This window comes from Arvicola amphibius, chromosome 12 (genome assembly GCF_903992535.2).
Source record: "Arvicola amphibius chromosome 12, mArvAmp1.2, whole genome shotgun sequence".
In the NCBI taxonomy this organism is placed as follows: Eukaryota; Metazoa; Chordata; class Mammalia; order Rodentia; family Cricetidae; genus Arvicola; species Arvicola amphibius.
Window position 1 is genome coordinate 51651543 of NC_052058.2, and position 15324 is coordinate 51666866.

General features: G+C 43.7%; 1 protein-coding gene across 3 annotated transcripts in view; it reads right to left on the reverse strand.

Annotated features, from left to right (window-relative positions):
- The window catches only part of Abhd6 (abhydrolase domain containing 6, acylglycerol lipase), a 50394-nt gene that overhangs the window by 6740 nt on the left and 28330 nt on the right, over positions 1-15324 (reverse strand). For all 3 annotated transcript variants that reach the window (XM_038348980.2, XM_038348981.2, XM_038348979.2), the window contains 4 exons: positions 9804-9960; positions 8162-8275; positions 6729-6861; positions 3352-3509 (listed from right to left, as the gene is read on the reverse strand). In XM_038348980.2, coding sequence (XP_038204908.1) covers positions 3352-3509; positions 6729-6861; positions 8162-8275; positions 9804-9960 — 562 coding nt within the window. The remainder of the gene's footprint in view (positions 1-3351; positions 3510-6728; positions 6862-8161; positions 8276-9803; positions 9961-15324) is intronic.

Below are 15324 nucleotides of genomic sequence, written 5' to 3' on the forward strand. Positions count from 1 at the left end.
GTGGGAGAGTTTTCTGTTTGAGTTGATTTCATTGGTTAATGAAGAAACTGCCTGGCCCATTTGACTGGCCAGCCCTTAGGTGGGTGGAGTAGACAGAACAGAATGCTGGGAAGGGAAGTTAATAAATCGCCATGCCTCTGCTCTCTGAGCCAGACTGCCGTGCCTCTCCTCAGTGAGACAGATGCCATGAAGCCAGCCACCAGATCAGACATGCTGAATTTTTCCCAGTAAGACACCATTCGTGGTGTTACATAGATTATTAGATATGGGTTAGTCAAGATGTGAGTAAGAGGATGAAACTAATGGGCCAGGCAGTGTTTAAAAGAATACAGTTTGTGTGTTATTTCAGGGCATAAGCTAGCAGACAGCCGGGAGTAGGGTGGTGGGAGCACGGCCCGCAGCTCCACACTACATTCCTCAAAAGGCCATACACTAAAAATGCTTGGTCTTCAGCCTTTGGTGCCACTGGGAGGTGGGCTTTAGGAGGTGCGACCTACTTGGAGAGGTCATTGGTGATATGCTTTTGAATGATACATTGGGACCCTGGCTCCATCCCTGTCTGCTTCCTGTCCACCATGAGATGAGCAGTTCTGCTCTACTGCATGCTTCCTGCCATGATGTCCTGCCTCACCAAAGTGAAGAGCCCAAGTAACCATGGCCTGGAACCTCTGAACCCATGATGTTCTCGGGTATTTGCCCACCGTGATAGAAAGCTCACTAATATATTGAACCACGGCTGCTTTGGACTAAACCAGCTCTCTAAAGCATGACTAGAATCACAGAGGTTCTGTGTAGAAACACAGAGGAGAGAGAAATGACTGTTACTTAATAACACTGTGTTCCACGACAGACATTTCTTCTTTCTTCTCCAACTCTGCTTAATTCAGTGCTTCACAACCTTCCTAATGCTGTGACCCTTTAATACTGTTCCTCATATTGTAGTGACCCACAACCATAAAATTATTTTCACTGCTACTTCATAGCCATAATTTTGCTACTGTTATGAACTGTAACATAAATATCTCCTATTTCCTATGGTCTTAGGTGACCACTGTGAAAGGGTTGTTCAACCCCCAAATGGGTTGCAACCCATAGGTTGAGGACCACTGGCTTAATTGACTGATCAATTCATCCATTCATCTTGTTTCCCTGAATCCTATATTCATGTCTGTATTTGCTTATCCATTCTTTCTCCACCCATATATTATCCAGCCATCATTCCATCCAACCAAACAACCAATCAGTTAACAACCATCCATTCACCGTTCCATCCTGCAGCCTTAAGCCATATAAGCATACAAATGTATTAACTCATACATCTCTCTATCCGGTACCTACATATTCACCGACTATCTCTGATACTGAGGCATCCTATAACATCCACCACCTACGCAACCTGTATAAGTAGGACCTTCTTCACGGGAGTGCACCACTAAAGGCTAAAGATAGACAGGCCCTGATCTTACAGAGGACAGAGCACCTGTGAACAAACACAACCACAAGCTGGCCTAGTGGACTCAATGCATGTGTCCCTACCCTCCTGGGAAAGAGAGGCTTCTGAAGCCAACATGTATTTTCTCCCAGTGTTTCCTTATCCCTGACAGTTGAAGGCATGGAGTCTCCTTTGGAAACGATATTCTAAGGATATCATAGCTAGAGGAGGACAGTGCCACTTCAGAACTGAAAAGATATCGAGGACAGATTACACCACAGACACAGAATTGGGATGTTTCCCCAGAAGTGTGCTGCCCTTCCTTATTAACTAAGTCATGGTCACAAAGTCTGTGCAGCATCCATTCTCACAGCCTAGGAGGACCTCACCTCACCCTGAGGCAGGGTCGTTGTTTATGACACTGGGAGATAATCTGGGTCTATAAGGTCTCAGCTGTGGACTTTCCTCTCTGTTCCTTTTCCTCAATTGACCTTGTTCAGACACAGGGTCCTCGATATCTTCCTCTGCCTCCTGCTTTACATTTAGCCTGGACTTCCCTTGGCACGACTTAAATATCCAACTGCCTGCCTGACACATCCCTTGGAGGCCTCAAAAGCAATCTGAGCTTGATATATCCAAAATGGAACTCAGCATATGTCCCAAACCTGAACTTCCTCTTCTCCTTTCCTTGCTCAGAAAATGCTACTTTACCCATTCACTCTGGGTAAAACTGGAAGTCACTGCTCACTTTTCCTCACCTCCACTTCCAACCCGCCCTAAGTCCTGTCCATTCTTTCTCACCACCCATCTCAGCCAGTGCTGCTACCCCAACCCGTACCAACATCATCTCTAGGCCACAGCATAATCTAAGTAGCTTCTGTTCTTATTTGTGTCCCCTTCAGTGGCTCTCCTACTATGCTTAGAAAAAGAGACTCAGGGCTGGAGAGGTGGCTCAGAGGTTAAGAGCACTGGCTGCTCTTCCAGAGGTCTTGAGTTCAATTCCCAACAACCACATGGTGGCTCACAACCATCTGTAATGAGATCTGGTGCCTCCTTTTGGCCTGAAGGCATACACACAGAGAGAACACTGTATACATAATAAATAACTAAAACTCTTTAAAAAAAAAAAAGAAAAGAAAAAGAAAAAGAAAAGAAGAGACTCATTCCTACAAACTATAAGATTTTCTCAGAGCAGCTCTTAGGCGACCACGAGGTCACACTGTGCTCGTACTCAATCTCACTCAATGTCATTGCCTTTCACCCACATTCTCTAGAAGCACACTATTGTTTGGTGCCTATAGAACAAGACATCATCTCTTATGGCAAATGTCTATCTTTGTGTTTTTTTTTTTTTTTTTTTTTTTTTAGTTTCAGCATAACAAATATAACCCTCATAGATAAAAAGCCCTTTGGATTCATTCCAGATAATTTTTTAAAATGCACAAATCTAAAAGTCTTCTAACTTTTTAAAATGGAGAATGTGATTTAGCCTCTGACTCCTTTCCAGCTCCTTTCTCCTTCACTCTCTAGGCTTCAGCCACTTGCTTTCTTCCATGGCCATGAATCTGTGTATGTTTTTTTCCACTCCTCACATGGCCCCTCAAATTACTTTATCAAGCTACCCCTATCTCCCCATTTTAAATACTTACACCACCTTCATTTCACCTCTAAAATTGGTTTCAATTTGTAAATTTTTGTCTATTAGTTGTCTGCTCCCCACACTGGACTATATCTGCCCAGGAAAATTCCCTGTGTATACATTTACCATAGTGTTCAGCGTAGTGTCTGCCATATCACAGGCATCTGGTGAGCTACCTGCTGAATAACTGGAGCAGACAGAATGGAGTCAGACAGTAGATGCCAGAGGACACACTGGGGAGGCTGCCTGGAGGACAAGGGTGGGGCCGTGACACACATACCTGCTGGGGCACCTTGAACCGGACATAGGAGCAGAGCTGGAGCATCTCACTCATCTCTTCTGGGGTAGACGGGATCAAGGGAATTTTGTGAATGGCAGCTGAGTCCTCCAGCTCTTTGAGCCGTTGTACAAACTGATTGTCAGTTGAGTACTGCAGGCCTGGGATGCAAAACAAAAGCCGGATGATACGCCTGTCAGGTGTATTGTGTACTTGTGTGCAGGACATGTTCAGTGACAAACTCAGGTTAACACGTCACGTTTCTTTCACTAGGAGATCCTTTTGTCTTCCTTCCTTCCTTCCTTCCTTCCTTCCTCTTTTTTTTGAGACAGGTTTCTCTGTGTCGTTCTGGCCATCTTTGGAACTTGCTCTGTAGACCAGGCTGGCCTCGAACTCAAAGATCCACCTGCCTCTGCCTCCTGAGTGCTGGGATTAAAGATGTGCACCACCACCACCTGGTTAGAAGAACACTTTTTAATTGATACTAGCACCCTTGCTCAAAGTAAAAGTCATATTCTGAGAAATACTGGAAAAAATATATCATCCGAGATATTTTAGGGTTGGAGTTAATCATGGTGGTGAGATACATGCCTCAAGAGGCAGAGACAAGAGAATCACAAGTTCAGGGCCAGCATATGTACATAATAAATTCTAAGCTACCTTTAATCCCAGCACTCAGGAGGCAGAGGCAGGCGGATCTCTGTGAGTTCGAGACCAGCCTGGTCTACAAGAGCTAGCTCCAGGACAGGCTCTAAAGCTGCAGAGAAACCCTGTCTCGAAAAACCAAAAAAAAAAAAAAAAAAAAAAAAAAATTCTAAGCTAGTACAGATTAAAGCAACAGCATTATGTTTTAGGACTGATTGCACACACCATGGCACGCAGAAACTCAGGCTGTCCCCAAGCCTCTCGAATCAGAATCTTCTGTCTAGGGATGAGAACGGTGGAGTGTGGGAAGACTAGATGGTGCCTCACTCACACTGCTTCCAGCCTGCGTTAATTACTTTAAGGAGCTTGAAGGACCCAAATGATGGAAAGAAAGCACAGGGCTGCCATGACTGGAAGCTCCCTCCCCTCTGTGGCCAATGCATAAGATACGAGGGGATGTCAGTGCTGCACATAGGCTCTCTTCCTCCAGAGAACATTCGGAGAAGGGGAGACTCCTTTCGAGACTGCTCACTGTCACATGACACAAGAGACTCTGATAGCTAGCATCATGTGGCAGGGAAAGAGCAATTTCTACCAACACAGAGCCATTTCTTGGTTTAACATAGATGAAGAACTAGATTTCAGGCCTGGAATCCCAGAATTTGGGAGGTAGATGTGGAAGGATTGGGAGTTTAAGACCAGCCTTGACTACACGAGACCTTATATTAAAAACAGACAGGCAGTTGCAGCTTTAACACTGGCCATCCTATAGAAACCAACATATTACGGTCAGGGAAACGGCTCAGTGGATAAAAAGCTCTTGCTGCATAAATATGAGGATGGGCATTTAGAACCCCAGAACCCATGTAGAAGCTGCACCAGCCACCTGCAATCTCAACCCTTGGAGATGAAAACAGGGGACCCTGTAGCCAGCTTGCTAGCTAGACTAGCCATAACTGGCAAGTTCCAGGTTCAGATAGAGATCCCACATCAACAAAGTGGACCAAGGAAGACACTAAGCATCAATTTTTTTCTCCTACCCCCCAAAGAAAACCACACATTATAAATCTATATCCAGAAAAGCCTGCTGAGATGGTGTGCTCCTGTAATCTTAGCCACACAGGAGTCTGAGACAAGAGGATTCCAAGTTTGAAGCTAGCCTAGGCTACATACACAGCGAATTAAAGCCAGCCGTAGCAAGAGCCTAACTTGGGGGGTGGGCGAGGATTCACACAACCTGCCCAGAATTGTTCAGATCCAATACTGCTTCACAGTGACTTCTCTTTCATTTTAATCATGGAATATGTCTTTTGAGAGCACAGGCAATTTCATCAGGTGGTCTTAAAAGCTTTCAAAGATGGCCTCATAACTTCCTGTAATACCCTTTAGAAGTTGTTCTAAGATGACATCTCTATTAGAAACAAACTAACTTAAGATGTGGGCATGGAGCTCAATAGCAGAGTACTTGCTTAGCCTGTAGGACTCACCTACTAACCCTGGATTTGACATTCAGCATCATAAAAAAAAGTCACATCCTGACTGGCAGATGATCAAATAATGACATTTCCTTTTCTTCCGTTAGCCTTTACATCTTTTCTCTTTTAATTTATATTGTCACTTTCCCCCAAAGTTGTATATATTTTTTTTTAAAAAATTAATCTTAGGTTTAATATCTTGTGGTAGCCTATACTGGATTCTGATACACAAAAACAACATGGTTGGAAAAAATGAAATCAAACTCAAATAAAGTTTGGGATTCAGTTAATCGTCGGGCACCAAGCTTGACTCCATGGTTGTGACACAGTCACTGTGTGATTGATCTGGACAACAGACAGAACTGGGTAAACAGCATATGGGATTCTGCAGTACCTTGTCAACATTCCAGAAATTTAAAAGAATTTCAGTGGGGCCACTGGCAGTTTGTGGCACGATTTATCCCTAGTGCTTGAACTGGCTTTTTGAAGCCCATTCTCTTTGAAGGGATGCCTTGCTCAGCCTAGATTTGGGGAGAAGGGCCTTGGTTCTGCCTCAAAGTGATGGGCTAGACTTTGTTGACTCCCCATGGGAAGCCTTACCCTCTCTGAGGAGTGAATGGTGGGTGGGGTGGGGGGAAAGTGGGGAGAGTGGGAGTGGGAACTAAGTTTGGTGTGTAAAATGAGAAAAGATTGTTTAAAAAAATTTTAAATCATTTCAGAGACAAAGCTTATAAAGAAAAATGTAGTTAGGATGTGATCCTAACTTGTTTCCTTCCTTCTTCCTTTCTCTCTCTCTCTCTCTCTCTCTCTCTCTCTCTCTCTCTCTCTCTCTCTCTCTCTCTCTCTCTCTCTCTCCCTCTCTCTTTCTTTCTTTTTTGTTTTTCGAGAAGGGTTTCTCTGTAGCTTTGGTGCCTGTCCTGGAACTAGCTCTTGTAGACCAGGCTGGCCTCGAACTCACAGAGATCCGCCTGCCTCTGCCTCCAGAGTGCTGGGATTAAAGGCGTGCGCCACCGCCGGGTTTGTTTCCACCTTTTCACGTGTAAACACTCCATCTTAAATTTCCACTACCTCCCCCCTTCTCTGTGGAGCAGGGCTGGCTCCAGTTAATTCAGCCCGGCTATGGTTCTCATCACACAAGCAATGCCTATCTCTGGGGTCTATATCAGAAGGATAAATTTTTAGAGGAGCCACAGCAGAAGTTGTGTGGATGCTTCTTTAAATTTAAGTCACCGGTAAGGTTGCTCTGGTCACGTCACTCACCAGCAGGGCACACAAGACACAGGCTGCAGACATCAGATGGGTAGTGAGCGGCGTATACTCCAGCCACGTGGCCACCCATGGAGGTGCCTATAAGGTGAAAGGGCTTTTTGTTCAGCTTAAGGCATTCCACAAACTAGGAAGAGAAATGAAAAGGAAGCATGGTTACGGCTGAGATGTCAGGTGACGACTGCAGAGCAGAGACGCCGCCCCTCAGTAAAACCGAACACTCTGCTGGCTCCGACACTATCACACCCAGTATCTAGTTGAGCCCTGTAACGGATTGATAGTTTGCTTTACAGGGCGCATGTGGCTGTAGGGTCATTTAGAAACATAAATCAAATAACAAGGGTCCCCTCATTAAGTCATAAACTGTTCTGTAAAAGGTCAAGGCAGCAGTGATTTCTTCCTGTGCTTCATCTGGCCTCTGTTGTAACTACTCAGCTCAGCTGTGCCACAAAGGCTGCCAGAGACAATACATACCTAAGTAAGCAAACATGCTGTGTCCCAACAAAATTTAGTTTACAGAAGTAGGTAGCAGCTCTGGAGCCATAGTCTGATGGCTCCTGCTTCATTTGAAGCCCTCTCTGACTAGACATCTGTCCAATCAACGATCTACACACTTGTCCCTCATTGGAAACATATCACTGGATATTTGTTATTGACAAGGAACTATGGTTAGCTCCTGAGGATACAGCAAAGAGCCAGACGATAAGCCCTCGTTAAAATATTTAGTTTAATAGTGGAGGCAGAAATTACCAACTAAATATCCTTATTTCGAAAAAAAAAAAAATCAACGTGAACCAGAAACAAACAATTCTGTTAAGAAAGGGCTCATGGGTAATCATAACCTTAAGAGAGAGCCAGAGATAGATACTAAAATACAGCAAAATGCAAAGATTCTGCCCCTACCAAACAAGCGGGAAAAAAGACTTCCACAGGGAACAGTTCCGTAGAACTCTAAATGCCTTTTCAGAGGGCTGAGAAGGCTGAGAAACTGTCCAGATTACATTTCTTCATGTACGAATCGGCAAGGGATGTAACCCCGTGGGTAGAGTGCTTGGTTAGCATGCACGAACTCCTTGATTTGTACTTGATTCCCAGCACCACAAATAACACTCCTGGTACGTTGCTGTAATCGTTGCTCTTGGGAGGTAGAGGCAGGAGAATCAGAAGTTCAAGGCAACCTTCCACTACATGACACCCTATTTCAAAAAATAAAACAAAAAAGTACAATAAGCTTAAAGGAAATATATCTGTAACGAGTTCAGGCTCTCCTGAATGGACCAAAGATATCCCTAGGCTACCAATTTGTTTGCAATCACTTGGAGACAGAATGTACTACAGCGTGGCTATGAGCCAGTGTGCAACTCTTGCCTGCTTTCCATATGTGAGAAGATACAATCTAGGCAGTTCGAGTAAAGCCTCCGGCTTACCTGGTGTACCCTCTTAACTTGCCCATCTATGGACAGGTCATCCAGGGAGGAGCGGGTGGTGCCTTCATGGCCAGGCATGTCCACGCAGACCAAGTGCAGGTTCTTCGGAAGGAACTGAAGACCCAGACAGTCAGTATGTGATCTAGAAAAACACGTCTGCCCATTTCTCTGGTGAGGTAGCAGCTGCCCTCTACCCAGTGACCCAGAGAGTCACTGAGATTGTGTTTCTGCTCCTCCACATGTCTTCTGTGATATATATGACTAAGTATCAACAGAACCTCATATGGAGGAGAGGAACTCTGGAATGGCACACAGATGAAGAGAGGCTCAGTGGTTGACTGAAGAGAGGCTGCAAAACTCAGGCTAGCAGGCTTATATCTTGCACTTAATTTTTTAAAAATATTTACCATTATGTTTTAAGTATCGATTCTCTCCTTCCACTTTTATTTGGGTTCCAGAGATTAAACTCAGTTAACCAGGCTTGCGTGACAAGTGCTTTTCCCTCTAAGCCTACATCTTAAAACTTCTTAATACTGTTTGCTCAGTGGTAATTCTTTTCCTTCCCACGCCATACTTCCTCCAGCCATGTGGCTATCTGTCTTGGAACCAGGAGAGATGGTTCCCAGAGCCTTAAGCAGTTCCCAGAGACCAGAGTCAAAGAAGCAATGCTTTTCCCCAAAGCCATATGGCTGGTTTCAACTTTCTTTTATTTCTTCATCAAGACCTAATTCTTGAGATGATTATTCTCCCAAATCACCTTTCCTCTCTGTTTAAAAGATGCACTGACTTTTAGCCATGAGTCTGAAAACATATCAAAGATGTTTAATGAAGGGGGGACAAAAAGGATTAAAGGCTTGAAGATGGCTGTCCTCAAGGTGGCATCTGGAAAGAGCACAAGTACCCAATGGCACATGCGCTTTCCCTTCTAGTGACACTTATGATCTCTTAGAAACAGTCCTATTTGAAGTAGGATGCTGCTTTCTCAAGACAAATGCCAGCCTCAGTCACACCCTCCACCAGCTAGCTAGTCACTCTCCCAAAATACAGAGAGAGGCAACACAAGTCAACAGCACAAAAATGACTTGGAAAAGGATTCTGAAAAGCTGCCAGATCAAGACCATTTCTCTAAATGATTAAGGAAAGAAAAAAGAACAAAGCAGAAGGATGAGGAGTTTGGGGGCAGGCAGGGAAAAGAAAGGAATGCAGAAGAACAAACACCTGGAAAAGGCCCAGGCTTGAGCGTCATGTCATGGCAGTTCTGAGATGGAGCATTGTAACACTGCCACTCCTCCCCCTGCCTAAATATATCTCCATGGTGAGAAGATTCCCAAGACAGTTTTTAAAATACTACTCAATCAGGCCAGGCGGTGGTGGTGCACGCCTTTAATCCCAACACTCGGAAGGCAGAGGCAGGTGGATCTCTGTGAGTTTGAGGCCAGCCTCGTCTACAAGAGCTAGTTCCAGGACAGGCACCAGAGCTACAGAGAAACCCTGTCTCAAAAAAAAACAAAACAAAAAATACTACTCAGTCAATTCTGTAACACAAAAAAGGGCCTGAGCAATGTACTTTGTTAATTTTAAGATGAATTTGAACTGTGTTCCCACCCCTCTCCTTTTAAGACAGAAGAGCCTGGGAGTGTACCTTGACCACGCTGAGCCACATATCCTTGTGTGCAGAGAAGCCATGCAGCATGAGGATGGACGGTTTGTGTCCTGGCCTGCCTCGGAAGGAGTAACAGAACTGATAGCCCTCATGGTGCACATAGCGGACTTGCATGCCCAGTGTTCTCCGCCAGTACCTATGGTGAAGAAAGGCAAGACACAAGCGTGTTCAAGGAGTGACTTCGGGAGGGGCACAGGTCCTCTCTAGAGTCTATTTGGTGGCGACGCAGATGCTTCTCCCAGCTCTTGTTCTTTACTTCTCCCTCAAGGAGCACTACGAGGAGAAGTATGTCACATGTGTTTGGAAAGCAGAAGGTAGCAGGGTGTGTATGTGTTTGTGTGTGTGTGTGTGGGGGGGTGATGATGGATGAACAGCAGAGAATAACAGGATCAGTATGCATTACATACATGCATGGAAATATCATCATAAAACTCATTACGCTGTGCAGTTAATACATGGTAATACAGAAATGGGAAAACTAAAAGTCATAAAGAACTAGCACCTGAACGAAAAACAGAACAAACAACAGGACACTACACACAACACCTCTGTTAGACAGCTCTCAAAGCTCAATGAAAAACAAACGGGACACTACACACAACACCTTTTGTTAGAGTGCTCCCAAGACTCCAGAACTAACTTACTGCTCAAGATCTCTATGCACTGCCTGCTCTCTGGTTTCATTCCTCACAGCATATAGCAACGGCTGAAGGCTCAGCTTCTGTTAGTTATATAAGCCTTGGCAAAGCTGTGGTTTGGCCTCTAGTCCATTTCAATACAAAATTACTACTGAAACAAATTGAACACTCAGCATGAAAAAAAAAATCTCTTCAAAGATAAAAGAAAATTAAATTATCCTGGTATCTTCCCTGTAACAGACTTTATACCAAAGCAGCAGTCAAGTCTTGCAAAAGTAAGTGAACGGAAACAATGTTAACGTTTTGTGTGACCTAAGTGGGAAGAAAAGTCGGCTATATAATCATGCTTACTTGGATCTACAAACAGAAAGTGTGGGTGTATCACAAGGCACCATCAAGGATCAGAGTAGAAGCAGAGAATGAGTAGGAAGGAAAAGAGAGGGGTCAGGGAGAGAGGTAGGACTACATTCCTGCTGATCGTTTCGCAAGGACTGCATTGCCTACTCAAAACATTAAAATGGTAATAAAATTGGCTTGCCTAAGGCTCTTTATAGGAAGAAAGCAGGCCTACTTTAGTACTCTAAATAATGGTTCTATAACATGAGTTTGCTCATTCATATAGCCCAGCTATTGGCTAAATGACCTAAAATGTGTACTCCTTCATTGACAACAAGGGGGAAACATTGTATTCCACCAAGGCTATGGTCAATATTAAATGTAATAATCCACATGTAAAGTTTTTTGGATTGTTTTTATTTGTGTGTTCACATGTGTGTATATATACATGTATGTATATGCATGTGAGCATAGTGCTTTCAAAAGTCAGAAGAAGGCACTGTGTCCCCTGAAGCTGCAATAACAGGCCACTGTGGGTCACCCAAGACAGGTGCTGGAAGTGAGCTCTAGTGGAAGAACAGGCAGCAGACTTAACTGCTGAGCAATCTCTCCAGCCCCAAGCCACACAAAAACGTTTATTCAAGACACAGCACGTGGTAATACTCGACAAACAGCGGTTAGCTTTATATTTAAAAAAATGATCTCTTTCCAAGTATGTCATTTGCTAAAATTAAAGGGAAAAACTAGAGGTAATATTTGAAACAAATAGGATAACCGCAGATTGTTCTCATCTCCACCTCTCTTGGGACAAATCTGGGGCCTAACAGCTGCTTAGTATGCATTCTACCATTGAGCTACACCCTCAGCTCGAGACTGATGTCCTTGATATGTACAAACTGATATGGACCACGCCAAAAACTCAATTCGACATTGGGTAAAATAAATGAAAGGGTATCTTAGAGCAGAAGAGATATTAATGTTGAACAAACATAGGAAACATGCTCAAGTTCACTAAGAAAATACAAACATGCAATAAAATAATCCTTTTACATCACTGAATTCTTATGTCCCTTGCTAGCCATTCTAAAAAATCTGGGAAGCAGGAATTGGTAAAAGAAAATTGATTTATTTAGTTTGGGCCAGAACTGGGGAGAGAAAAAGTTCCAGTTTCTCTCTACCTGCCCTTATACAGTATTTAGGAATGATGGAACAAAAGCCAGGAATAACACACAGATTGAGCTATGAGTTAAGATATCCAAACTGCGAGCTTTTCTAGTCAGTCCCTCCTTTGGTACCGGGGTGTGATGTACCCTAACTGGCAACATGGTATTTCCTGATGAAATTCTAATTTTTTAATTTTATATTTATTTATTTAAGACAGAGTCTATGTAATCCTGGCTGTCTCAGAACTTACTATGTAGACCAGGCTGGCCTTGAACTCACAGAGATCTTCCTGCCTCTGCCTCCCAAGTGCTGGAATTAAAGGTGTATGTCAGCATATCAGAAAAAATTCTAATTTTTTTAAAAAAATTTATGTGTATGGGTGTTTTGCCTGCATGCATGTGTGTGTGTGTGTGTGTGTGTGTGTGTGTGTGTGTGTGTGTATATATATATATATATATATATATATATATACATATAGTGTGTGTGTGTGTGTGTGTGTGTACCACATGCACGGCTGGTACCCACTGAGGCCAGCAGAGGGCATTGAATCTCCTAGGAACTGGAGTTACATTTGGTTGCAAGCATTCATTTAGGTGCTGGGAATCAAACTTGGGTCCTCTGGAAGAGCAGCCAGTTGCTCTTATCCACTGAGCCATTGTTCCAGCCCTGAAATTCTGGTTCCTTTATAGCCTCTGTGTATGTAGACTTTCAAATTAGAATAATAGGATTTTTCCTTTTTTCTTTTAGACCAGTTCTAATGCCCTACCTTTCTAGGAAGCAATCTGGTGTTACCCACCAGGAATTTTTTAAATTGGCCTATTAATTATTACAAGATTAATTTGTACCTGGGAGATAGAGGAAACCTTAATGAATAAGAAAAATTAGGTCACAGAAACACAAACAGAAGAGCTGGGCACGTGACACAGCAGTGAGATGCCAAAGGGAACCTAGGTTCCTTCCCCAGCACTAGAAAACACGTCAGGAAGGATGTGCAGGAACAGGCTGAACCAGCATAATGTAGTCATACCTCAAGGAACGCAGCATTCAGCAGAAACTCAGAAGAGGCAAGGAATGAGTCTCCCTCAACCACCAAAGAGAACTAGGCCCAATTCCATGTTCCTGGCCTCCAGAACCAGGAGACAGTTTAAGTACAGTTCCATTGTTTCAGACATCCAGTTCAAAGCCATTCATTGAAGCAGCACCACTATGTTTTCCCCAACACTTAGAATTGCTAATCAAATTGGTTTTGTTTTTGAAGCATATTTATTTTTATGTGTATGGATTGTGGATATTCTGTCTGTATCTATGTCTGTGCACCACATGCATGCCTGGTGCTCTCAGAGGCCAGAAAGAGTGAGATCCTCTGGAACTGGAGTTCTTAACTGCTGTGCCATCTCTCTTGTTTTTGTTTGTAACTTTAGATTTTCTGATAGGCAGATAATAAATAGGCTCTCATTGAGTTTTGTTTTCAGTTCAGATCTGAACACTAAGCAAGTATTTAGAATTATTGTGGTTTTGAGTTCCTTTATGCTAATTGTCTAGCAGATACCATCTCTGTAAAGTATCTGATTTTTCTATCTCTGAGTTATATGCTCTTTTTTTAGAACTACAGGAGGAATTCTTTTTTTTAAAACCAGATCTCGCCCCACATTGGAGCACCGGACTGAGCTCCCAAGGTCCTGATGAGGAGCAGAAGGAGAGAGAACATGAGAAAGAAAGTCAGGACCGTGAGGGAACCTCCAGCTGGCGACAGATGGGGAAGGTGACTGAGCCCCACATTGGAGCACTGGACTGAGCTCCCAAAGTCCCGATGAGGAGCAGAAGGAGCGAGAACATGAGGGAGAAAGTCAGGAACGAGAGGGGTGCGTTCACTCATGGAAACGGTGGGACAGAACTAATGGGAGATCACCAACTCCAGTTGGAATGGGACTGATGGATCATGCGACCAAACCCGTCTCTCTGAGTGTGGCCAACAGCGCGGGCTGACTGAGAAGCAAAGGACAATGGCTCTGGGCTCTGATTGTTCTTCATGGACGGGCTCGGTGGGAGCCTTCTCAGCTTGGTCGATCACCTTCCTGGACCTGGGGGGAGTTGGGAGGACCTTGGTCTTAGCATAGAGTGGGGAACCCTGATGGCTCCTTGGCCTTGAGAGGGAGGGAGGGGAGGTATGGGTGGAGGGGAGGGGAGGGAAGGGGGAGAAGGAGGGGAGGGAAGGGGGAGGAGGAGGGGAGGGAGGGGGGAGGAGGAGGGAAGGAGATGGAAATTTTTAAATATAAAAAAAAATAAACCATGAGGAAAAAAAAAAAGAAAAAAAAATAAATAAAAAGGAAGGAAGGAAGAAATCAGGCTGAGAAATCCATGATGAGCAAGCCAGTAAGTAACACTACATGGCTTCTGCATCAGTTCCTGGGTCTGGGTTCCAGCACTACTGAAGTTTCTATCATGGCTTCTTTCAATGAACTACAGTGTTGAAGCATAAGCCAAATAAACCGTTCCTCCCCCCCAAAAAAAAAATAAATAAATAAAACCAGATCTCCTTATAGACAGTTGTGAGCCACCACATGGTTGCTGGGAATTGAACTCAGGACCTCAGGAAGAGCAGCCAGTGCTCTTAACTGCTGAGCCATCTCTCCAGGCCCTGGAATTCTTTATATACGCTGGGTGCAAGTTCTTTATGAACAGACTTACTGCAAATACATAATGCCAACCTTGGTATGCATTTTTACTTCCTAAATAGTCTTCCCTTGGGGAGAAACTGTGCTAAGGATTCAGGATTGAACACAGTGCCCAGTACATGCTGGGCACACAAAATGAGCAAAATGAGCTACACACTAGCTTGGTCTTTTTGGTTAACACTATTTCTTCATTTAAGATAATACAATAAAACTGAACAATTTGTTTTGTTTTGTTTTTTGAGACAGGGTTTCTCTGTGTAGTCCTGACTGTTCTGGAACTAGATCTATAGAGCAGGCTGGCCTCGAACTCACAGAGCTCCATCTGCCTCTGCCTCCCAAGTGCTGGGATTAAAGGCATGCACCACATCCACCCAGCCTAAACTGAACAACCTTTATGGCTAGAAGTCTTTATATCACGATTCTGCCTACCTCAAATGTCAAGAAAAATACCTGTCTATGTATTCTTTTTTTTTTTTTTTTGCTTTTTTATTGGAAATAACCAAGTTACTTTAAAATTTTTTTTATTCATTTTACACACCAACCACAGTTCCCCTTCCCTCCCCTCCTCCCCCTCTTCACTCCTATGTCCCATTCATTCCTCAGAGTGGGTAAGGCTTCCCACGGGGAATCAACAAACCTATGTTTTTTTTTTTGTTTTTTTTTTTTTTTGGTTTTTCGAGACAGGGT